At 32.2% G+C, this 27,484-nt stretch overlaps 2 protein-coding genes across 2 annotated transcripts in view; both read left to right on the forward strand.

Moving 5' to 3' along the window:
* LOC124500158 (latrophilin Cirl) overlaps nt 1-25,252 on the forward strand; it is a 45,668-nt gene extending 20,416 nt beyond the window's left edge. The window contains exons 3-12 of the mRNA XM_075734562.1: nt 106-740; nt 19,375-19,594; nt 20,061-20,167; nt 20,398-21,479; nt 21,540-21,726; nt 21,782-22,467; nt 22,540-22,643; nt 22,705-23,346; nt 23,422-24,467; nt 24,540-25,252. Of these exons, the coding sequence (XP_075590677.1) occupies nt 215-740; nt 19,375-19,594; nt 20,061-20,167; nt 20,398-21,479; nt 21,540-21,726; nt 21,782-22,467; nt 22,540-22,643; nt 22,705-23,346; nt 23,422-24,467; nt 24,540-24,844 (4,905 nt within the window). The 5' untranslated portion in view covers nt 106-214 and the 3' untranslated portion in view covers nt 24,845-25,252. The remainder of the gene's footprint in view (nt 1-105; nt 741-19,374; nt 19,595-20,060; nt 20,168-20,397; nt 21,480-21,539; nt 21,727-21,781; nt 22,468-22,539; nt 22,644-22,704; nt 23,347-23,421; nt 24,468-24,539) is intronic.
* A 982-nt stretch (nt 25,253-26,234) lies between these two features.
* On the forward strand, nt 26,235-27,421 carry LOC124500159 (uncharacterized). The gene is made up of 2 exons (XM_047064194.2): nt 26,235-26,363; nt 26,438-27,421. Exons 1-2 carry the CDS (start codon nt 26,352-26,354, stop codon nt 27,293-27,295), a joined length of 870 nt encoding a protein of 289 aa, XP_046920150.2. The 5' UTR covers nt 26,235-26,351; the 3' UTR covers nt 27,296-27,421.
* Nucleotides 27,422-27,484: the final 63 nt, after the last annotated feature.

Raw genomic sequence — 27,484 nt, forward strand, 5'->3', positions numbered from 1 at the left:
CTGTGATTATAAGAATAGCTTTTATTGTTGGCCATATATAATTGATGAATTTGGTTGTTTGGAAAAAAATGTGACTAAAATTTTCTGTTTTTCTCATTTTCACAGATTATTCTCGACATTATGAACAAATTTTTCTCGTTATTTTCATCTTATCCATATTAATTTCAAAAAATATTTGAAATTCAAACAACAAACGACGAATGAATCGCAAATAATGGCAATGTATTCGTCGTTATCGATTAATGGTGCGAAAAAGAAGAGAGAATGGTGGACAAACAATGACAATTATGAAATAATATTGATGCCATCAACATCGTCTAAAGTGAAAGCCAGACGATCATTTAAACCACATTTGGAACAAATGGATAATCAAACCGAATTATCACGTGATAATGATGATGATGATGTTGTAATGGATAATGTTTGTCATAATCATCATCCAGATTATAGATCAACAACAACAAGTATAGTTGCAAATGGAATTCAATTCAATTCATCGATAATTGCCAAATATTGCTCATCATCATCAATGTTATCATGTAGAAATATTTCAAATTCACATCATCATTGCGGCCAAAGCCAATCATCATCAACGACTGCGAAGCATCAACGACGACCAAATTCTCATTGGACAATGTTATCATCATCATCAGTCATCATTTTGACCATCATTGTTTCATTGATGATGAATTGCAGTGTTAATGGTGGACTAGTCCATGGACAACATGAAACCAAAAAAGGTATTTTTATTTGTGTATATATAGTATGGCTTTTACTTTCTTATCCATTTCATTGGTAATTTGTAAATTTGTAAATACGCGAAGAATATTTGAAATTTTCTCTCTGTGTGTGTATCGAAATATCAATCAATCATCATTATAGCGACAAACGTATAGATAGAAAATCCATATATGCAGTAGCCATGCTATGATTAAATTTGATTTCAGATATTCGATATTCTTCATCTTTGTTCGGACAATCGAATCTATCAATTTTTTCTTTTTTGCACATCATCATCATCATTTTTATGTCGATGATTAAATAATGATGATTATGATGGCTGCACGCAATGGCATCCACATGCACAGAAATGATTGAGTAGGTAGAAGAATATTCCGAGAAAAGTAAATTTGATGATGATTGCCATGATCCATTTTTCTTTCGTTTGCTTTAAATTTTTGTAATGATGAAATATGAACCAATTTTTTTACTTTTACTTTTTGTTGTTGTTGTGGACAATCTTGTTAGGATTTCGTTTGTTGAAATACGTCATTGTCATGAATTATGCATTCCAATCACTAGATCTTTTAATGTTTGTCTCCGAATCTTGAATACATTGAATGAATTGTCTTGTTTTCAACATTCATCATCATCATCATCATGTTTTCTTTCGGTTCATCAGTAATTACCTGGGTGAATTCGTGTGTTTGTTTATTGGCCAAAAACCATCTAGATAGGAGAGATGTTCGTGTTTGGAGTATAATGATGACGATGGTGATGATGATGATGATGTAGTAGTCGTGAAGCATACATATAGTACAAACAGAAATTGATACCCGAATACAAATAATACCCGGCACGCACGTTCCAGATATGAATGATATGATATGTGATATGTTGCTTTTGATTCTTCTTACTTGTTCTTGTTTTTATTTTCTCACAACAAACAAATCAACCATCATAATTGGCCTAATTACTTTGAATGAATGGAAAAAATGAAACAACACAAAACAAAGGTCTATGACATTTTATACATAACCCAACAAGAATGAAATGAACTAGAGTTTTGTTCTTTGTTTTGAGGATTGTGATAAATTTATTCTGACGGCAACAATCTGGAACACAAACACACAAATGCTTTTCACATCTGTTTGGAAAAAAATTTCATTTTTTCTCCGACGTTATGATTTTGAGCCAGATATATAGATTGATATTGTCTTATCTTTGTTAGCAGTAAACTTGATTAGCACACGATATGTGAAAGTTGTCTGTTGTGTCTGTTTGTTGTTTGTTGTTGTTGTTGTTGATTCATATATCACATTTTGTTTTGTTTTCTTATGTTTTTTCAATGCTTATCAAAAAATGTTCACAAGTGTTTGTGTGTGTGTGTGAACAACAAAGACCTACATTTTGAAAATCGATGCTTTTCATGATTTCATTTCATTTATTTCATTTATTTATTTTTCAAATCAATAAATTGGGTTAGAAAATTATCAACAGCTAATCAATAATGATGATTGGTTTCATTTTTTTACACACACAATTTATTGTTATCACAGAGGTCATCATCACAATACCCTTATGAGTAGTTGTTTGTTATCTGGCCTTAATATTGTTCATTCATTGATTTGTTTCTTTTTTTTCGAAATAATGAGTCAGTTTGACTGTCTTTGCAAATAATGCTCTAAAAATATACTTTTTTTTAAAAAAAATTGAATGAAATTAAAAAAAATTTTCTCCGAAAAATGTTGATAAATATAGGGTGCATCGACAAACGCCTTTCATTTTGAAGATTTGAATTTTTTTTAAATTAAAATCTGGTGTGTGAAAAATCTCACATTTTAACCAGCCTTACTGATTACTGATTATGATTATGATTGGTGGCCGACAAAACAAAATCAAAACTGATTATTCAAATCTAGTTTCAAGTAATGGAATTTTTTTCAATTTTCTCCAAGACGCAAAATACATTTCCAACTAGACACAATGTTCCACCTTTTTGCTTTAAGCGAGCTTTGTATGATGATTGGCACAATTGTTGCTTCCAGATGATATAATGACGATCACCCTTTTTGTCCATAATTTAAACTCTGATTTTTTCTTGATGATTGAATTTTCATTTTAGTATCACTTTATTCATCAATCTAATCGATTGAATCAATTTTTTATTTGCTATTCGGATTGAATTTTTTTTTTTACTTTGAATATCTCCAATATGAAATCTAGTCCAATTTCATTGTTTGCCGATTTTATTTTGGAATATTTAAATAGTAGTTATGTAGCCATTCTGTCAAATGGCCAGCAACAACAACGATGCATAAAACCGATTCATATCTAGAGGCTAGGATCTTTTTTTTATAAAATTGAGAAGCGTGAAGAAGCTTATCGAGTGAATGAGAGATTGCTGACCAATGCAAATATATGATAGGAATGATTTTCGATCATCATGGAAATGTATCGTCCGAATTGTAAGTTGTTGAAATGTTTTTACACACGTGTCTAATGCACAACATGAATGATTCTTGTTTGATATTTTTAGGTTTTTCATCTCGTTATTGAGAAAAACTATAGCTACATTGACATTTCAACGTCATCGTCACATGATGATGATGAAATTATCTCAAACTAGGCATTTCATCTTTTCATAATCGTCATTGTTTTAGTTCCCTCTCTGTCTCTCTGTTTGAAAATATATATTTTTGGCTCACTACATTTTGTTTATTATCCTCGGCTTGTTTGGCTGCTCTTTGAACCGTGTTTCTTGTTCTTGAATTTATTTTGCGTAGCTAAAAAGTACTCGACCAGAATTCATTTCGAAAAAGTTTTTTTTCTGTGTAATACTTTCCCATGAAATATAATGGCAATTCTTTGTTTCTTTGATGGTTGGTTGAAATTGATTTTTTTTTGTTTGTTGCTTAAATTAGATTCTAAATTTTCATGGAAAAACTGAGAAACATTTATGAATGTTGATGGAAAAGCCATTGCTGATGATCATCATTGTTGATTATTGTTTGTTTAACCTTGTCGAAACGATGACTTTTTTCTTGTTGTTTGGCCAATTCCAATATTAAATTAAATCTAACACGTGCACGTTGCTACTTCAAAAGATAAATTGTCACTAAATTGTTTATGGAACGTTTACCATCGCATCATTCATTGATCAATGAAAAATGTTTTTTTAAAAATGCCTGTTGCTTTTCGCAGAAAAAATGGTGGAAAAAAACTTGATTGCTTGTTTTTTGAAAATATTCAACAACTAAAAAAGTTAATGAATACAAAATAGCTGCAACCTTTATGTTTTTTTTTTTGGGCACGTTTTCTAGCATTAATCCAGATTTTTAATATTTTTCTGCTATAAAAAAAAATTTAGAGCAGCTGTGTATATGTGTGTGTGATGATCTGATTTCGAGTCTATTTTCTGATGATGATTTTTATACTCCTTTGATTTTGCTTCAAATACTTTCTCTTTCTCTTGTTGTTTTTACACGTAATCATTATAAAAACATCCAATAATAATGATGATGGATGTGTAATTACAAGTCATCATTTTGTCTTGTTTTATTTTTTATATCAGATTAAAATGTGATGATGATGATGATGATCTAATCTAATGATAATGATGATAATAATGAGAAAACAGTGTGAAAATATGTTTTATTTTTGCTTCCATTGTTCTAGATTTGATTTTTTCGAATGATTAGATCAATTTCCTGATTTCAAATTTATCAATTTTTACCGGATTTTTTTCCAGCTGACGGAAAAGATTAAATCGATACGATATTTTCGAAATAATGATAATATTGCAATATAATCAATGATTTGTTGTTTTCTTTAACACTTTCACTCATGGAAATAATCTTGATTTCTTGTTGTTGTCGATCGAATCTCTAGTGTGAAATTTATTTATTTCACATGCATATTTCATTTTTTGTTGTTTTCCTATACAACAAGTCTGGTTGAGAAAAAAAAACAATGCACATTTGTCTTGTGAATCATATGAAGTAGATTGTTCTTGATGGTGGTCGAACGAATAGCCGAAATCGAGAAATATATGGATGATGGTCATAATTTATTTGTTGTTTTATCTAAATCAACATTATTCCAAGTGAAAGTAGAAACCCGTTCTATTTTCTCATTTTGATCAACTGAAAATTGTTTTTTTTTGTTAAATTGGTCAATATTTTTTTTGTTTGTTAATCACTGTGAGTATTAGTGACTGAACTTGATGTTTATTATTTTATTCACATTTGATAATTAAAAGCATTCCATATTTGTTGTATTATAAAACGGAAAATGCTTTTTTCTTGAATGAAAAATGTTCATTGGTCGTCATGTTTGTTGTGGTGGTGGTGGCCTCCGTGATCTAAGAATTTTTATTTCTTTCGTTTATTCGGTTATATTCAAATATTTTTTTGATTGTCTTATCCACATTATTCCAGTAATAATAATCCAATATCCTTAATGTATGATAATTCGTATGTCTCGAATATATTTAGTGAATGTGTGACACACGAACTAAGCAAGCGAAAAGAGAGAAACAGACCAACATGATAAAATATCGGACATTAACCGGAATTTTATTTTCCCATTATTACCGGATTCTTTTCGTTTCATCTACGGATATGAATGATGATGATGACAGTAACCATTTTCTGGTGTCTATAAAATTATGCTTTATATGGCACTGTTTATCATTATCAAACGTCCAGAAAGCAGAACAGAATTACATGCACAACAGCAGGATATCAACAAACAAACGGTTCATTCTGTTTGTATATGAATTCTGTAGGAAACATGTGATATATGTCTATATCAGGACAGTCATCATTTTTCGTAACGAAAGGAAGATAAATCCTATAGGAAAAGAATGACCAAAGTTAGTGAATATGAATCGTCCATGCACACAAACATCAAATCATTTAACAGGCAATCTTTTTGCAGCTTTTGGTGTTTTCTGTTGCCAATCAAAAATCATCGGTCAAAGAAAAAGGTACTTTGTATTATTATTATGAGGTATATGATGTGTTGATGTGTTTTTCTTCATTCAGTTTTGATAGTGCCAAGAAATAGAGCATATAACAAAATATTGTGTTGTTTGTGGTGTGCGAATATTAATCAAAACAGAAAACTCGGAATGAATGCTGTATACATTAATATTAATTATGTATTTGTTTGGTTCATTTTTTCTACTCGATCTTTGTGGTACGATGGAATATAATGGCAATAATAATACTTTTGGTGTTAGGATTGGTGAAACACCGATGAAACAACCACCCTCGTACTAATTAGTTAGTTTTTTTGCAAACGTTCTTGGAGTGCTTGCTTTTTTCGATTCTTGTGGGTGTTCCATCATCGAGTGTTTTCATTAATTCTTGCTGCGTGTGTGTAGGTTCCGTAATTTTGCTGCTGTTCATTTTTTGTTGCCATACATATCACACTGAGAATAGTAACTCATTTTTTTCTCGATTCATTTACATTTACGGTTTGTTATTATTATTTTCATAATAAAATTCATATCGGGAATGAATATGAATATTCGTTTGAAGTTTACAAATACATGGATACACAGTGGTGCATTCGAATTGTTGTTTTTTCTTGTTTGGGTGAAAAAAATTGAAATTATTATTAAGGAATATTCATTTGTTATGATCATGACTTTGTAGAACCTATTTCTGGTACCCGTATTTCCACGATTGTTTGTTTGTTTTTCAGTAGGAAAACCTTGTCTTGATGAAGATATGAATTTTTTTCTTTGTAATAACGATAAATTGTTTGTCATTTGAAATGTAGACTAGACACTTCAGAGTGAAAGTTTGAATTGGAATTTTCTCTATTGTTTGAGGAAAATTGCCAGAATGCAGGTTAAATTGGTGACGTGAGAAAATGCCATAGTATTAATAACCATGATGATTGACAATAATTTGAGTTGTGAGAAATTTTCTTTTTGTCCGTTATTTATTTTATTATTATTGTGTCATGTTTAAACTGTTGTGGATGTTTACAAATGCATACTCATACAGTGGTGACATACAGACACAGATTATGCCACAACAAAGTTATTATCATAATAATGACCCAAGTTTCAACCATTAACATCTTTGGACATTTCATTTTTTTTCTGTTTATTATTGTTTGGCCCGGTTTTCGCATTTATTATTTCGTTTCTAAAATATCGTCTTAATTCAAATGGATCTTTTTGTTTTTGTTGTTGTCGTACCATTATTACTGTTGATTCACATCCATCATTATACATCCCCATTAATTATCTAATTAATAAGACGATGATGACCATACGAATCACTTTTTTATTATTAAAATGAACATACAACAAGATTATCTTTTCTCAGAACGAAATCATTTCATTGTTATTTCCTTTACAGTAGTGAAATTTAAAAAGAAAAACACATCATCATCGTCATTTTGTTTCATAATTCGTTTCATATCTTGTTTAATATTTTGAAAGAAAATAAAATAGAAAGCAAGATAGATTCATCATCGTCATCATCATTGCAATCGTATGGTTATTATTATTATCTTTTTTAAAGTTCTTATCGTATATGCTTGTCATTCATTGCATTCCATGATTGTGATGTGCTTGTGTGTGTGTGTGTGTGTGTCGCATAGCGAGAAAATGATGTGTCTGTCTTGTCTTGTCTTTCTGGATCTACAATCAGATCTAAACACACACAGTGTCTACTTTGGCACATGTGACCTGATTTGAATTCAGCGTTTTGTTTTATTTTGTTTTTTCATTAAATTTATTTTTCATTGTTCACCTTTTTCCAGTGCATGTGTCTTTTCTTGTAATGTGTTGCCAATGTGTTTTATCCGTTTTGTACTTGAAGCATCATTTTTATTAAAAAATCTTATCACCAATTCCTATGGTGTTGTTCTGATTTTTGTGTGTCTGATGGAAAGAGGAAGGAAATCTTTACACATCCTTTTTTTAATTGTTTCACAACTTATTAACTTTTGTTTGAAAAATCGATTGATCATCATCAATCGATCGATCATTTTAAAATTCGATTGATTGGCTCTATCATTTATTCATGAGAATGATGATGATGAGTTGGTTTTTTTCTTTATTCTTTTTTATTTATTTAAATACGAGAGAAACTTTTTCGTTCGATTAGATCAAAAAACGATTCGAAAATCATTTGAATTCAAAAAACATTCGCTCTTCATATATTTTCATGATGTCATCATCATCAACTGATTGTTCCGGATTGATGTAGTTTATGACAATGATGATGATATACAAATTGTCTCCATTTTTTCACATTTTTCACATTGCCAAAAACAATAGCAATTTGATGAATAAAATTTGCAAGATTTTTGGACCAAGAAGTTTTTTCGATGTCAATGTCGCTTGTTCCATGGCCAAATGATGATGAAATACTTTTTGATTTATGTACGGGGTTATCACTTTCATGTATAGGTATTTATCAACAGATGTTCGGACAAGATTTAATCTACTACATTTTCAACCGATTGTACTGAATCACGATTGTCCACATTTATGTGCCATTGATGATTATCAATGATGAGTTGAATTGAAATTCTTCATAATTTATTTCTCAGATTTGGCATGTTGTTGGCCTTGTCATTTTCCTTGTTTGGACTATCATTGATGACAAACGATGATGCGGACAAACAAATGTACATAATGCACGACATATATCATTCGATGTGATGATGATGACAACTTTTTCTCAATGGTTTTCTCATTGTCATAATTCGATATTTTAAAGTATCGGTGATTTTTATTTAAATGAAAATGCTGATAATAAATAGTGATTAGAATCAATTACAATTTAGAAAAATGAAGAAAAAATTAAACATTTCTATCATGTATACGATTTGCTACGGGCGCCAACATATATGTGGATGTTTGGGAGAAACAAAAAATTTGATAGTTGTTGCCGACCACCATCGTCAGCCATTGGTCAATGTTTTGTGTTTGTGCATGATGATGATTTCAGATGTCCAAATATACATGAACATTTTGGGACCTTGATTTCATCGAATTATTATAACCATAAATTGATTTTTCATTTGCCTCAAACAACAAAAATATCATTTGATCATCATATTTTTTTTTAAATTGGCCAATTTCAATTGACACGTAACCTATTAGTTCAATGGCCAATGACCAATTGATCAATTCGAATTGATTTCTGATCTATTTTGTTTTCGAAAATTCTCACACCACCGATTCGTTATTTATCCACGGTCGTCATTGATTAACTTTATCCCACCATTGAATTTTTGAAAAAAGTTTTTTGTTTTTAAAAAATAAAAACAAAATCATGTCCATATTCGTAGAACGAAAAAAAAAATTTTCTTTTGACTCTAATGAATGAATTTATCGGATAGAAAAAGATTATTATTATTTTTACATTGTGCTAATTGTGGGATGAGTACGCAAACTCACACACACCCAATGGAAATTTTTTTTTCGTTTTTTAAAATTTACAATACTCTTGAGTGTCGTTCAGGGACTATAAATAATTTTTACGCCCTTATCGTCTATTTCTTTTTTTTTGTTCAATGGTCAAAATATCGATTTTTGTTTTCCATCGAATCGAATGTTTGAATTGTGACATTTATTGTTATCATTTCTTAGTTTGAATTATTATAATGGCCTTTTTGTGATTTAATTTTTTCCAATGACAAGAAAACAAGCAAACGATGACCAAATAAATTTTTTCTGTTTTGTTGTTGAAAAACCAACCCATGACATTTAGCTCTTTGAAAGTTGTGCAATAGAAAAAAATCAGACTAAAGAAATCTAGGTTGCTGATCTGGTCCTTGAAGATGGTCAAAAAAAAAACTTGAAATTTCGTCAAAGGCTACATTATCACATCTTGGCCATTAAACTCGATGATGATTAAGTTGTAACCAATTATAAACATCCCTGTGATTTAATAATGAGATTCACACAATGTTATTATTTTGTTTGTTTTTTCCCTCTTCATTCTCAAATCAATCGATTGATCTTCAAAATATGAAACAATCATGTGATCGATTAATTCGGACGAATGCCACAATCGCGTGTATGCATAAATTTTCTTTTTGTTGTTGTTGTTGTTGAAATAATGATCAGATGATTATGATGATCAAAAGTAAATATTTGTTCGTTTATAAAGAAAATTTTCTTGTCTGTATTTGTTGTGTGGTTATCACCATCAATTGGCGATTAGTTGTTGTGGTGTGTGTGTGTGCTTTTTAATCTCATTTTTTTTCGCATGTGGACATTGATTTTCCAAAATGGGACATGTAATGATAATACTGGGAAAAAATACAGGTAGCTACTGATGTTGAATTCAAATCTATTTATTGCGTGCATATCTGTTTTGCTACTGTTGTTGTTGTTGTTGTTCATTTATTATTTGTGTGTTTGAATGATATGCTGACAATTTATGCATTCTGAATGATTATGAATGATAATAATAATCACCTCTGAAACCGTTTTATATCCGAAGAAAAAAAATGAGTCGAAATAATCACATTATTTCCCAATCACCAATGATATGTTGTTCATAGAGTGAAAAATTATGAAAAAAAATCAACAACATACAACAAAACAATTGACACTTTTGATTGATCCCGTTCATTTTTCAAGGCGCTCTGTTCATCGATCCATCATAGTTAAGAAATTGTTTCATTGATTTTTTGCCATTACTTTGTCGAAACACATTCGTCAAAGTCATATAATTTGCTACTTTTTCATCATTTTGAAATTGACAAAGTCATGTCTTTTATGGGTGGCATATCGAATCGTTGATGAATGGATGATGATGATGAATTTTAGAATTTTTTTTTCATTTAAAATTTCCAACTTTATTCTGCATTGAAAGAATCAAATTAATGGTCGTTGTTTTTGTTCGCTTATCTCTCCATATCATTTTAGTTGCTACTAAAAATAATAAATTTCGTAACTTGTCTTGTGTTCAACATGAAACAAGACAGATTGTCGTTGTCAACACAAGAAAGAATTTTAATTTCAAATAAAATTTTATTCATTCAAAATCAAGCTTCTCAGAGCTATTAACACATTATCACCATCATCATCTATGGTACCACGACCAGTGATGATGACTTTGTTAATTACGATAACCGGGAAACCATGTCCGAATGGTGAAATATTATTAAGATAAACAAATGAAAAATGGATAGTGATGGTTGAGCAAAAAATTTATTTATTGAATCATCATCAACATGCTCATATCACCATGTCATCTAGTTTTTTGCATCAATTTATTATATGGTTTTCATTTTCTTTTTGGCTCGGTTACAAATCCAATTCAATCGTTATATATACAATTCATAAATTTTTCAATTCAAATGCGATCGTTCATATACTGTGTGTGCAGATGGGAGTAGAACCTAGGTGTTGTTACAAATTATATTCATTCCATTTCAGAAGCTACAACGATGATTGAAAAACACAAATACACAACTGAATAGGCCGAAACTAATTAATAATTTGCTTTTTGCATCAACCTAGGGCCTCATCATACTTTATATACTTTATACTTTATTAATAATAACAATTTTTTTCATCTAAAGCAAAGTTAATTAACTTTTTTCTGTTGAACATTTCATTGTTGTGAAGCTTTTGAGAAAAACATTGAAAATAGTGAATAATTGTCTGTTTTTTTCGTTGACAAAAAACTCTTTTTTTCTGATTGCGAAAACTAACTAAAATCGCTGTTTGATGGCTGTAATCTTTTCTCATGAATTTTTCTTGTTTAATTACTTTAACATGTTTGGTTGTAAGATTTTTTTTTGTTTCATTGATCAAGTTAATTGAACATTCTTATTTGAAGACGATCAACGATGACCATTCATTCATTCAATCTATTAATTCCACTGTTTGAATATCAAAAAAAAAACAACCAGAATCAAAAAGCGATCAGATCAAGTCGTTCACGAAAATTATTTTCGGAATTTTAAATTTTTCTCTCTTTCATTGCATAGTGTGAGATTTGGTCATCCATTTATCATTGAAGCAAGTTTATTTGCTCTTGAAAACGTTATTACCTGTGTCTGTGTGTTTGATTTAGATTTTTTCATTCATTCATACGACCATTGAGAACATCTCAACTATGAGAATTTTATTCCTCCGATTCTAAAAAGCTAATTACGAACAAACATAACATTTTTTAATGTCAATTTTTTTCTGGTTGTTGTTGTCAAATTTGACACACTATACATGTGTATGGATAGTATTTAGCGAGAAAAAAAAATCTCACCATGAAGCTTTCTGTTGTTGCTAGTTTTCCAATTCAACATCTATCTTGTTCTTATGAGATCATTCAAGCGTAGAATCCAGATGCTTTCCAATATAATTATCAATTAATCTTCACACAATTCAGAGTCTTTTTTGCAAAAAGTGTCATTCCTACTTTCTGCATGTCACCGTGTCTAATACACACTTTTCTTGATGTGATCTTGAATTGATTTGTTGCCATTCAAAAAAAAAAAAATTGATAATAAACAAAACATAATGATGACCATTCGATTAAGATGTTGTAGTTTTATTTGGTGAGCAAACCTTTTTTGAAAAACCTGACCAATTTGTGATGATAAATTTGTTTTTTTCTTTTTTCTGGTTTTGGGTTCGATTCGATTGTGTTCATCACTGATATGTTGATGATGAGGTCGACATACCACCACAGAAAAAGGACAATTATAATTATTGCCATTTCGAATCATTCATCATTCATCATAGTTTGTTGCCTATCTCCTTTTTGTGTATATGCTACGTCTGTTGTTTTTTCTTTTAGTTTTGCTTGTTGGCTATAGCTCCATGGATACATCATAACCATCATCATTCTTCAATGGGCTGTCATATCCAAGATACAGTAGCATTTTTAACCTGCAACCAACAAAAACAACAACAACAACAACAGGTGTATAAATGGAATGTTTTTTTTTGTATTATTTCTCATCATCTTGGTGGTGTGGAATTTATGTAAAAAAAAACAACAACAACAACGATGTAGCCCTCTTTCTCTCTGTACATGTAATTATATGGACTTTTTTTCGGAAATTTTTTCTTTTTTCCCTCATCATCATAATCATCTCCATGCGGATTTTATAATGAATTCCAATCCAATGATGATGATTATTTTTATGGATGACAAATGACTTTTGTCCAGGAAAAAAAACACATTGAATGTCATTCTTTATTTTTTAGGCTTCACAATTCACAAACTATTTGTGAATTCAATTTTTCACCCACAGCAACATTTACACACATTATGAATGCATAAGTATTTTGGATTGGATTTATTTTCGTGCTAGTTAGCTTTTAGTTTCAAAAATATGTTGACCCTTTTTCGTCGTTTTTGTTCAACGGGTGGGGGTTCAATCATGATTTTTTTTGTAGTGTTTGAAAGGATGGACTTTTGCTAATTAGGCGTCATTTCCGGCTGGACAATGGACAAGAACAAATATTTTAAAATTCAACTCTCGTTACCCTTTTCATCATTTATCGTAACCACCCAATCGAAAACAATTAGCGAATATAGTTTTTTGTTTAAACAACAAGTGTTTATTTGTATGGATGACCTTTTTCCTTTATTATATGATCCGTTGAATACCATACCATTATTATTATTATTTCCACTATAGCCATTGGTCAAACGTGATGATGATTATTTCTGTCACATTCGTTCAGGTCAAATTTATCAAAAAAATCAAATTTGAATATTTTCCTCTGTGTTGAATATGTTGTTGTTGCTTATTACGTATTTACTCACAGACACATCATTTTCATTTATCCTTGTTATCCGGTTGATATTTTGTAAATGTCACACACACACACATCGAGTCAGTGATGAAAAAATAATTTGCCATTTGTGTGCAGTGAACCTAAACACAGAAACCTTTTTTTTGGTTCTTCTTTACACAACCTAGTTATTATTATGGTAGTGTGGGTATGATTCTGTTATTGACATTCCATGTCATATTTTTCTCTGTTTGTTACGTCAAAATCAACATCATTGCCCTTCCATTGTCACACATAGTATGTGTGTGTGTGTTAAACAATCGAAATGATGACAAATGACAAACCTTGTCATCATTTTGATGGTATTTCATGCCATTCGGTTATGAATCGGATCTAGTTTGTCAACAACAACAACAAAATTGTGAATAATAATCAATTCGAATGGCCAAAATAATTCTCATCGAAATTGAACTGAACTGAACTAAATTGGAGATTTTGATGATGATTTTTTTTTGTTACATGATTGACATACCGACATACACTTGTCATTTGTATTTCATCATTCCAAAAAAAAAAAAAAATATATATTTTGATCAGTCTAATAATGTGTGAGAACGATTTTTCCATTGATCAATCAATTGAATGTTGTCGATAAGTTGTGGATACTTTATGCAATCATAGTCATTTTACGCACACACACACACACACACTTGCACTTGAATGATGATTATTATTTCTGATGATGGATATCAATAAGTTGGAAAATCAAGTTCACCGAGTTCTAGTTTTTTTCTCCATTTCGTCTTATTTTGGATTTTTCCATTGCCAACGAAGAAATACAATTTAGCCATTGGCCATCATATCATTTGAATTTATTCTTTTTCCATCCAATCATTTGCTCCAACTTTTAATGATAGCCCTACGGATGACCAAGATGATGATGATGATCTGGTTGGTTTACGTTTCGATCTGGTCATTTTTTTTAAACTCTAAATATCACTATTGATTCACCTGTGCATATAGCTAGACAACGACATTTTCAATGACGATCTTTCATTTCATCATATATATTCATTCGTTAATGACAATTTTTTTCGCAGTCTTTTCAAGTCAAAATCCTATGCTGTGATGGCTTGTTTGGGTTTTTGTTTGTTGCTGAATGTGTGTGGCTGTCATTGATGTGATATGAGGATTATTATTATCATTATACAGATTATTATACAGACAAGACACTAATATTGGTGGTTTGTGTGCTGAATGTTGATGTGAATGTGATCATTATCATTGGATAAATAAATAATGAAAAAAGTGCGAACCATTACCATCATTAATAACATTGGCAATCACACCAATAGCAGAAAACAAAAAATGAACGAGATTGATATCGATTGATGATGATGAGTATGATCGACGATAACCCTTCGAAAAGAAAATCAAGTGACCACAATAAATAAGATTTTTGTGAGTGAATGAATCGAGTGATGCATTTTTTCTTTATTTATAATCCACATATATAATAATCATATTCGGTAATTTAGTAAAATCCTACATGGCCCAAAAATAATAATATGGATATGGATATGGATATGGATGTTTAATGTCTGTTTGTGTGTATCAAGTTTACTCAAATACGGACATCTCATCATCTTTGATAATGTTTTGAATCCTTTATGATGATCATCATTTTAATTCCCAGTAGCCTAATATTAACCAAGTTTTTCTTTCTCTCCGTTCTTGTTAATTATTTTTTTCTTTGCTATCAATTTATGTATGCATTGACCATCATTCTTTCCACCAAAATTCGGTCAATGGATTTTCTCTTCACTCATTCATTAATCTAATCCGAAAGCAGTAGCCATTTATACCATCATTTGGGCTGGTCATTTTCTTTTTTCATTTTTTCGAAAAAATTGCCTTGTCTTGCTTATATGGGTATAGGGTATAGGGTCATTGTTGTTTATATTTTGCCATTGTGTGTATATGTCATTGGTGACATTATCATCATTATCTTTATCACAATTATGAGGAAATTGGGAAGAAATGATGAAAAAATATCATTTCTGTGTTTTTGTGTGTGTGTGTGTGTGTGTGTGTGTGAAGGAACTCACACATAGTTTATTCTTCAAGGTTAGACTAGATTACTTTTTTTACTTGATCACCATCTTCATCATCATCATCATCATTAAGCCAAGGATCATAAACAGAGATTTTATTCAGAAAATTCTACTCTCAAAATGATGATAATGATTTAAAAATTCCATTTCATCCATCTACCCAATCTATTCAGTATTAGCATTAAATTCTGTGTGGTCAATGTTTGTCTGAGATCATGAAGCGAGAAAAGAGAGAGAGAGAGAATGTTAAATTTTCAGTTTATTTTTCATTTCTATCTGTCCATTCAATTCATGATATCGAGGTCAGGTCAGTGCTAAGGTGTGGTACTACTAATACTACCACTAATAATAATAATAATAATCATCTTGGTCTTTGTCTATCATCATCAATTCTTCTTTTATGTGATTGTCATTTAAAACGCCGCACACGCACATTGCACTGATTACAACACAATGTTGACCACTGTCAAAAGAAAGAATTTATAAAAGAAAATTGTGTGTTCCATTCACTTTCTCAGTCTGTTCAATCTATCCAAGTTCAGGTTTGTCTTCATATGATGATGATGATGATAGGCTCCAGATGGATTTATCATGAACAAAAAAAAAAAAAAAAAATAAAGAAAAATGATACCTAGCCTATTCGCTTGGGTCTATTAATCAACATGAGAAAAGAAAGCACCAAGTCATTGCTATCTATCTACTAGTAAGTTGTATAATCCAGGCTAGCCAATGGAAGATTCTTTAGAATTGAATGTATTTATGAAAACGATTAGTGTTGTTATTATGACTAAACTAACTGAAAATCGAAGAGGTGTTAGTATAAATAATGATTCATTAGTCACTATATCATCATTGTTGTTTATTCTTTTCTATCAACGACAACAAAAATAAGGAAATTTTGAATTGAAAATGAGAATTCTCCATTGAGACTTGGATCTGCTGTAGTAGTATATTTGTCTCAAGACCGTAATAACATTATCGATAATGTTTTCAACGACGATGATCATGTCGATCAAATAAATTAACCCTGTTTTGCTGTTGTCGGCCATTTTATTATGACCATATTGGACATCAATTGACCAGTATTTCCAAGTGAAAATGTTGTCCTTTTGCAATTATTGTTTGAAATGATGATGATGATGATGATAATGGCCTTAGAATTCTATTTGTTTGTTGTTGTATCGTTTTTACTTTATTTATTCCTATTTGGGGTCATTACTTTGGCGAAAAAGAAAAATCTTTGGTTCCGTGTTGCCCAAGTTGATTGTTTTATTTTTTCATCTAATGTTTTTATGATTGCCTCATATAAAATCAACAGCAACAACGGAAATGGTAAACTGAATCTATAGGAATACACTACCTCACTACATGTACTTGGCTTCTGAATCAAATATTTATTTTCTCTCTAGACTGTTGGCTATATACAGATACGGTGTTGTTGTCTGTTTGTGTTTCTGTCCTGATTTCATCATGTCGGTATTTTTTGTGATCCAAATGAGAATCTCCCCGGTATTTGTATATGTGTGTGTGTTCACATCGTTTGGTGTGGATGGTTTCATTTTCTTTCCTTCTCAGTTTGTGTCAATTAAATTTTTTATCAGTGAAATAACATGCATTTTGTGTGGATTTGTTTTTCTGGATGAATGTTTTTCTTTCATTTTTGCTAATTAGAATGCATTAGAACAAAACAACAACAACAACAAACAAATAAAAGTAGTGTATATCATGCATTGAATTTAATTGTTTTTTGTTATTGTTTCAATTCCAATTGGTTTCGGGTGGACATTGGTCGCCATGTATAACTGATAAAACTAGTTTGAATTTTTTTTTTCGTTTCATTCATCTACTACTTTATTATTTCCAAACTATTGTCATTCATGAACCCTGTGCTTGAATTCTTTGATGAATGAATGAATTTTTCAATTTCAATATTAATGATGATGATGATGATGATGATGATTGGACTATTAAATTTTGAATTTCAAAGAAAATGCAGGTAAATCTGAGCACTTGTTCAGCAATGAATGATTTGTTTGATTCGGGTTCGAGCACCCGCTGCGATATTTTAATTAATAAATTCTATGTCCATATCTGAATTGTTTGAATCTTGTTTCAATTGCATTTCAAAGGGCCATGGATGATTACTAGCAATGAAGCAAAACATATGTATTAAGGTTAGAGAATTTCTTTTTTCTCCAGTATAAGTAGGTGTGCGTGTGAGAAATATTTGGCTTGTTTTATTTCACTTTCGCTAATTTCACCAATAGCCTGCATACAGACACGATGATGATGATGATGATGATGATGAATGAGAGAATAAACCAATCATTCCATCATTGTGTCATAGTTGTTTAGTTTTTCTGGTCATGTCATTGACATTGTCTTTTCGTTATTGTTGGCTGATTGCTTTTAGTTGTTGTTTCGATTGATCTCCTGTGGGCTATATCATTATCATCACAACAAGGTAGATGTCAAATGCTGCAATATAATGACAATGATACAATTGGCTACTTTATACATTATTAGCGATTGTTTCTATGCTCGCGTTATAAACACCTGAATATACACACAAATATTTGTTCTTTTCATTTTTTTCCTATGGTCCAACACACACACGAGAAGGGTCTCCGGTCTATTTAGAACGTTATTACTACCGTCGTTAACAATCATTGAATCTAATGGACTGATAATCATTATTATGATACGTTTCTTCTTCAATCTTTGTTTGTTGTTGACATGTCATCATCATCATCATCATCATCGATGATGTTGAAAAGGAAACGAAATACTGGGCCAGTGTCTCTCTCTCTCTCTTGGAACAAAATTTCATTTCATTCATCAAAATAAAACGAGTCATGGTTGATCAGATTCAGGATAACGAGAATTTTTTGTTTGTGTGTGTAGTTGCAAAATTGCTTCTGTTGTTGAATTTTGAAGCAATTTGAAACTGGACAAATGAAACCTAGAACAAAAAAGAAGAAAATCCACACACAGAACACTTATTATCATTTCTATTCTTGTTTTCTTTCTAGAAAAGTATCATCATCATCATCATCATCCACGTTGAGATCATTATCTTGTCAAAATCTTAAACCATGTGTCGGTATGTGTGTGTTGATGCCAATTTGAATCTTCATCTCAATTTTTTTCTTCACCGTCCGACCAATCGACGAGATCAACTTGTGCTGATAATGGTTTGCAGAGAACCTGACCTGTTGAGGTTCTACTTTTTAGCAATGGAATGATGATGATCAGATCTAACTATCATTTCTTTTAAAATAAAATGAATGCCAATGTCGAATGACTTAAAAGAAGAACTAATGAAATTGATGATGATGATGATGATGATGAGGAGGAGGAGGAGGAGGAGGAGGAAGAGGAAGAGGACAAGAAGTGACACGTAATTAATTTCAACGACTTGTGCTCAATGCTACCGTGTACTACGGATGTGTGTGTGTATCATTTTGGCTATTTTTGACCATTTTTATCTCCACTTGATAGAGAATTAATTCATTTTTTAATGATTATTTTTCAATCTAATTAGATTTGAGCATTGAGACATGATTGCGGAAATCAAGTTTGAAAACGAAATAATGTTGACAATAGATTAAGATTATCCGATTGAGCTTTGTTCAAATGGTTAATGAATTCGATTGTAATTAATTAGTTTTTTTCCCTTGTTCTTTCATATAATAATCACGTGTTTTTGTATCATCCATTTTTAATGAGAAAAGTGATGTGTTTGCAAGTAACGATCATAATCTAACAAACTTTTCATTTCATTTCCTTTCATTCATACAGAATGGTCTTCATCAACCTCGACAACGATACGGCCAAGATATCATACTTTATATGCATGTGAAGGCAATTCATTGGAGATACAATGTGAACAAGGCACACATATTAATCTGATACGAGCAAATTTCGGCCGTTTTTCCATCTCTGTCTGCAATGAACAGGGAAATGTTGATTGGAGTGTCAACTGTATGGCGCATCGTTCATTTAGAGTCATCCAAGAAAGGTATGTTTGAATAGATTATCGATAAATTGATTGATTGATTGATTGTTGACATTCAATGATTCTATATCCATGAATTATGCAAAAATGATGAATAAAAACAAAATTCTAGGTGTGCTGGTCGTTCCAATTGTAAAATAGAGGCAACCGTGGCAACATTCAATGAGGACGCCTGTCCTCGTGTACATAAATACCTAGAAGTACATTTTAATTGTACTAAACCAAGATCATTGTTGCCCGGAAGTGTTCAACAACAACAACAACAATCAGTCAATCACACCATTAATATTGATTCTGGTAAGTGTTTCCGTACAGACTTTTCTAATCGAAGAATCGTTTTTTTCTCTCTTTTCTTTCTCTTGTTATTCTTGCCTAAAACTTTGCTCGCTTCAATTCTCTTAATTCACTAACAATCATCACCACTCTTGTTTAATAACATTTTCAAATTTAACGACTGTGCTCTAAAAAGCTGTGGCTCTAAAAACTATTGTAAATTGCCTGCCTCAACCACAATGTTTGGCGATCCTTGTCCTGGTACATTGAAATATTTGGAAGCTCATTATCAATGTGTAAAAGGTATAATTGCCTACTATCGATAGTATCGAAAGATAGTTGCTCATTTGTTCTTGTTGTTGATCTGCTTTTCATTTCTTCATTGTTATGATTGTTATGATTATGATTCCCTTCTTTTCACCTTTTTTCATTGTTTTTTTCTGTTTTCCCTTTTCAATCATCTTATCTTATTGTTATTATTATTATTGATGATCATGATCATGATATTAATAATCTCCTCTTTCTTCCCACAGACAATCACAGTGACGGAACTGTCAGTCATGATCAAAACAATCATCCATCTAATCATCATAATCATCACCATCATCAAGTATCATTTCCACCGGTCGTATTATTTCCGGAGCCAATGCCGCCATCTAATGGGATTGGATCAACATCCACGGCATTACCACCACATATTGATCTAACATCACAGGATATAAAAGATCAAGAAGAAGCGGTGGAAAAGGCACCATTATCGATTGTCGATGAACCTGGTCCAATACAGGTAAAACCGCCAAAACCAATTGATTTGTCCGAAGATTCATCACAATCAATGGACCAAGATGATAGTAATGATTATGATTTGCCGCCAATCATTAAAAATGAATCAGATGACGACCCATCTAATGATACTCCATATAATCGTGGATCATCATCATCCACAATTGTTTCGCCACCACCACCACCACCATCATCATCATCGAATGCTATTGTTAAACAACATCCATTTAATAATGCCGCTCATTATCCACAAACACCACAACCATCGTCTTTCCCATCGTTGTCCGGCCAACAGGCACCAACAGCGAAGCCACCAAAGCCGGATAATTATGATCCACCTTATTCGGAAAATGATCCATCTTACACATCACAACCGGACGAAGTGTTATTGGTACCAGTTCCAGTGCCAGTGCCTTCTATCGATTTAGTTTATGATTATTGTCGGCCAATGTATGCTAAAAATCTTAATTGGAATTGGACAATGGCCGGTAATGTTTTGCGACAAGCTTGTCCAGTTGGTGCCAAAGGTATAGCACGATGGTCATGTATAATCGAAAACGGTGAACCAACATGGACACCACATCTGCCAGATATGTCTAATTGTTCCTCACTATGGATCGCTCATCTATTGGATCGACTTCGTTCACAAGAATCAATATTTTCATTGGCCGAAGAATTGGCCAAAGGAGCTAAAGGGAAAATTTTATATAGTGGTGATCTAATCAGTGCTGCCGATATTATCAAACAATTGGTGATACGATTGGAAACAAAATTGGAAGAAAGTAAAGATGACCAGGACAGGCGTGCTCATTTGATTAAAGAATTGCTAAACGTAAGCAGAATTGTTTATCATGATTTTCACCAATTTAAATCCATTTTTTTCTTATCACAGTCTGTCCTGAATGTTGCCAGTAATCTCTTGGAAGAGATACAAATGGAATCCTGGCATGAACTGAATCCACATGATCAACGCTTGGCCATTCGTACAATGATTCGTGCAATGGAACGTGTCGCTGAACTTTTAGCCGATGTACGATCACAACCGAATTATAATTTTGTCCGTACACATAATAATATCTGTGAGTTGAACTGATGATTTTCATTTAATCATTGCCAATTAATTCAAATTTCCAGTGGTCTCTGTCCATGTTCATGCACTTGCATCATTGGAAAATGGAATGCATCTTCCATTTGTTCTATCTCAATATGATTCATCGGTGCCATCGATGTCGGATTCAACATCAAATGAAGTTTCTGTTCACTTACCATATGATGTACTACTTCAACATGCTAATGACCAAGGACAAGTAAAAGTCATCTTTTTAATGTATCGACGATTGTCAAATTTACTGAAAGTTCGAGCACCAAACACCTACCATGATTATCCGGTTCATCTGCAGCCATATGCTTATAAACAATTTTCCGAACGAAATGATTTCGAATATCCAATCTATCAATATCAACGTCATCACCATAACAATGGAATGTATCGATCAATGCAACAATCATCGATCAATACGATTATTAATTCTGATATTGTTGGCCTAATATTGGCCACTGATCTACAACATTCATCATATGATCGATTACCGGTACCATTGAATGGAATGGTTGAATTTACATTTCGCCATTTACAAACGGAAAATGTAACAAATGGTCGTTGTGCATACTGGGACATGAAACGTATCGACGAAGACACATTTGGTGATTGGTCTACGGCTGGTTGTGAAACACTTTCATCCAATCGTACACATACAGTTTGTCGTTGTAATCATCTGACCAATTTTGCTGTTTTGATGGACATAACGAATGCGCAAACGGTAAGTTTGAATTTAATTTGATATAATGATCTAATGGCATTATTACTATTGATTTGATTATCATTGATTTAGATGGATGCAAATGATGAATATGCTTTACGAATGATTACAAGGATCGGTTGTTCCATTTCTATCATAGCATTGGCAATCACATTGCTTACTTTATCAGTTTACAGGTCTGTATCATTTATTGATTGACTGATTATTGGTTATAATATTGGTTTTCCACTTTTACAGAAGTCTAAGTTCGATTCGAAATTCTATTCATAAACACCTTTGCGCTTGTCTTTTGGTCGCTGAAGTTATATTCTTATTGGGAATCGATGAAACTCGTATTAAATTGGTTTGCGGATTGATTGCCATCGCATTACATTATTTCTTTTTGGCTTCATTCCTGTGGATGTTTTTCGAAGGTCTACAATTGTACACAATGTTGGTACAAGTATTTGAACATGGTGGTCGCAATCGTATGACCATATATTCATTGGTTGCATATGGTTCACCAGCATTATTGGTCATTGTTGCTGCATTGGTTGATCCATTATCATATGGAACATCACAACATTGTTGGCTAAGAACAGATAATCATTTCATATGGAGCTTTCTGGGACCAGCACTGGCTATTCTATTGGCTAATGCATTATTCCTGACATTGGCCATCAGTGTCATGTGTCGACATGTTCCGAATTCAATCATAACATCCACGACATTTGCAACCGTTCATCAGAAACATCACCATCACCATCAGCAGCAGCAGCAACAACAACAACATCATCATCAGCAACAGCAACAACAGCAACATTTAAAAGTCTATCCATCGACATTGACACCATCACCATCGTATTCGATCACGGAACACAGTAAAATGCATTCGATCAAGTAATGTCATTTTGTTTTCGATTAATGCAAATTGCCAATATTAATTTATCGTTTTTTTTGTCAAACATTATCTAGAATTTGGATACGTACATCGATTTCATTGTTGGTCATGCTAGGATTAACTTGGTCGATTGGTGTTTTCTATCTAGCACGTCCAACGTTTACAATGGCTTTCATATTCACATTGTTCAATTCATTGCAAGGATTATTGATATTTATTTTTTGTTGCATTTTGAATGAAAAAGTTCGTGCAGAATATCGTAATAGTCTGGCACGCAGCTGTCGCCGTTGTTTCTTTCTTCGATCAATCGATACGACTTCGATGGCATTCGGTGCGAAAAGTTGTTCGGATTCTACACGTTCCACTTCATTACGTGATTCACACCATTTGATGATGAACGGCGGTTCAACACACGGTCATCATTTATCGCAACAGCATTTATACATGCAACAACCGGCTGCTTCCTTTTTAGGTTCAAGAAATGCAGTACCACGAACTTCATTGTTGTATTTGAATGAATTACTGGGGAAAACTAGCGAACCACCAACGGTAGCGAATTCACCAACAACTGATCAACCATTGATACCAAGTCAAATGATGCATTCGACCCCATCGATTCATCAATTTCAATGTCCACCAAATAATCTACAAACAGACAATCAACAAACAACAATCCAACAACAACAACAACAACAACAACAGCAGCAGCAGCAACAACAACAACAACAACAACATTTCAGCCATAGTCGTCTTAGTCAGGCATTGTCCAGTATCAGTCAGATAACCATGCAAGATGACGCATCTTCATCCGATTACGGTTGTCGTCGTCTTACGCAGATGATTGAACATATTTATGAATGTATTGATGATGACCCTTATGTTGCTAAATTATTATTGCCGGCTATCCAACGATCATTGGATAATCATCAGGCACGTGCTCATCTTTGTCAGGATGGACAACAAAATGGTGGAAATCGTGGACTTACGCCGGCACTGTTGGCCACATTAAATCGTGCATCACAACGAAATCTAACGCAGATGCGTTTACAACCGAATAGTAGTTATCTATCGTCGGGTAACCATCATTCACATCATACTATTGGACATGGAAATATTGGTGGTAAGTTTTATTGTTTTTTTTTTGGGGGGGGGAATGGAAAAAATCTAAACATTCAAACTACAATCATTACAGGCCTTCATTTACCGGCTATTGTTCGCGATAATACGGCCATGAATGGAAAATCATCATCGATTCAAAATGGATGTTCAGCGCAACAACAAACTGTAGCATTATTGGACGGTGATCAAGTTCGTTGCTGTACATTGAATGACCATAAACTTTGTGATCATCAATCCGAAATGAATGGAACCAACAATATTATTCAGCAATCTCAACAACTTATGAATCACCAACAAATGATGAACGTTTTAAAGGGCCAAAACAACATCACTAATGGTGGTAATGGTAATGGCCATCATTTAGCAAGTGAATGTTGATGATGAACTAATCACTAAACATTGATTTTTTTTCATTGACAAATGTGATCTTTATTTATATGGAAAAAATTATTCCATTTTCGTGTGTGTGTGTGTGTGTGTGTATGATATATTTGTGATATTTTCATCTCTAATTTTGTTTTTTTTATCATAATCAAGTGATCGATTGATTGATTGATTACCCATTTAACTTGTACATACATTTTGTAATTGTCTTATTATTATTATTATTATTATCTTTATTCATCACAATTTTCACAACAATCACTAATCATCACACTTGTTTGTTGGCTTGTTCAAATTTTTTTTCTTGAAATTAACTGTAAAATATCCAATTGTAATTACATACAATACTAAACGCTTATGAAGATGAGTTATAAATAATAAAAATGGAAAAATTCGACCACATTTGAAATTAGTTTCATTTCCAATCAACAAGTAGCAGCACCATATATTGAATGGAATTGAGAGAAGACCAATTTGTTTAATAATTATTTTGTTGTTGTTTATCGACATTGTTTTTTGTTCACCTTTTGATAACAAACTAATAGCAATTAAAAGTAGTCAACACAACAACAACAACAACAACAACAACATAAAGCTTAGCCTTGATCAGTCTAATCGTTTGGCCAATAATAATGAAAATGATAATGCTTGTGGTGCACACATAGCATAATTTTCATCTTGATCGAATTTGAATTTTTTTATAATCATCTAAATTGTAAAAGTAATGGAAACATGCATTATATTTAATGTATGAATTATACCGGTGGTAAAAATGGATCAATGGATCATTGGATCAACGGCATAGTGGCCAAACAACTACTACTGATCATGGTAATCATCATGGTCATTAAACAACAATGATTAGCGTAATAAATTTGTCATTAATCAGTGTTTCGTTTCATCATCGTATGAATTATTCAACAGACGATCATGGTTTATAAGATTTATATATGAAGAAGATGAAGTAAAAAACAAATCAATCTAATCAATCCTAAATTCGAACCAATAATAATGTTTATAATGATGGCCAATCCTTGAATCCAATAGTTCATAAACAGTGGTGTTTATCTCAATGAAAATCATCATCATGAAATAATCATTTGAATCATTGAATGGCAAATTAAATTTTTCAGATAATCATAATGTCCGGTTGTACCTGGTTATGGATAATAACTTCTTGATGACATTTCTGTTGTCAAGCGAGAGTATGACGACAACGAAATGGACAATCATTAATCATTGTGTTTGATTGGGTATTTTGCAAAATGTCCATATAAATGAAAGAATATATTTCATTCATTCATGATTTTATGATGTTTACACATGATTAAAAAGACAATGAATTGGAAAAAACCCTTCTTGCAATCGACAAGTTGGTTAGTTTAGTATTGTTATCATAACTCAATCCGTGAATGGTATAAAAGTGGAAAAAATTCCATTCATTATTATGTCAGAATCAAAAAGTGAAATCTTTCATCCTTTATGATAAAATTATTACATAATGATTCAACAAGTGAGTGATTGGTGTTTGTGTTCATTGCTAAATGTCTTTGTTGATCGATTCCTTCATTTGTAATTGTTTTTTAGTTTTTAGCGATTGTTCCATTGATCTTTTCATCGGTTGTCAATGTTCATGGAAATGGCCGAATTGAACAACAAAACCTTGGCATTCCAGATGTGATCAGTCCTCCTTCAGAATCAGAATCATCATCATCATCTTCATCGTCGCAATACATAACCCAACAAAACATTGGGATACCCGATGGTCTTGGTTATCAACCAATGCCATCATCCGGATCTTCTTCATCTTTATCATCTTCTTCATCATCATCATCATCAATTGGTTTCTTACCTCAACAAAATATTGGAAAACCCGATATTCCTGCCACTGGTGGATCTCAACCATCGTCATATGAAGCATTTTCTTCTTCCTCCTTATCTTGTTACGGATCACCACAAGGAAGCGGTTTTATGCCACAGCTAAACATCGGAATACCAGGACGTTACCCAAGTAGCAATCGTCAAGTCATCACATTACCTGTTCATAGTCGACATACGATTGAATATGTTGATGTACCATCGACTGGTAATATTCAACCGATTAATATTCAAGTTCCAGCTCCACGTCTTGGTGCTAATTTTAATTTTCGTTCAAGTTCAAACATAAAAGTATCACAATCACATCAAAATTCACCGGGTGGTTATCACCAAGAAACATCATCAATCGACGAACCGATTCGGCTTTCCATGACAGTTCGACGTCCAGTCGTACATGAATTGAGAGAAACCATTCAACCATATCGTAAGGTGTATGAGATGAATTCAGATGCAACTCTTGGTGGTACTCGACCACAACAACAACAACAAAAACAACCGCAATCTGGTCGCAAAGGTAATCGACGATTCTATGATGGTTCATATGGAATTGGACAGCAAAAAATTTAGGAACTGAGACACACAGAGAAATTTCTTTTCGCAATCTACAATCACTGCTTGTTGTAAACAGCCACAATTACATCAATGACATTGTTGTAACATTGTTTCTTATGAATAAAATCAGATTTTTTTTCATTTCTTTTTCCCTGAACAAATCGCACACATAATAATAATAATCATCCTCATCATCATCATTGA

Source organism: Dermatophagoides farinae, chromosome 10 (genome assembly GCF_024713945.1).
Source record: "Dermatophagoides farinae isolate YC_2012a chromosome 10, ASM2471394v1, whole genome shotgun sequence".
NCBI classification, from domain to species: Eukaryota; Metazoa; Arthropoda; class Arachnida; order Sarcoptiformes; family Pyroglyphidae; genus Dermatophagoides; species Dermatophagoides farinae.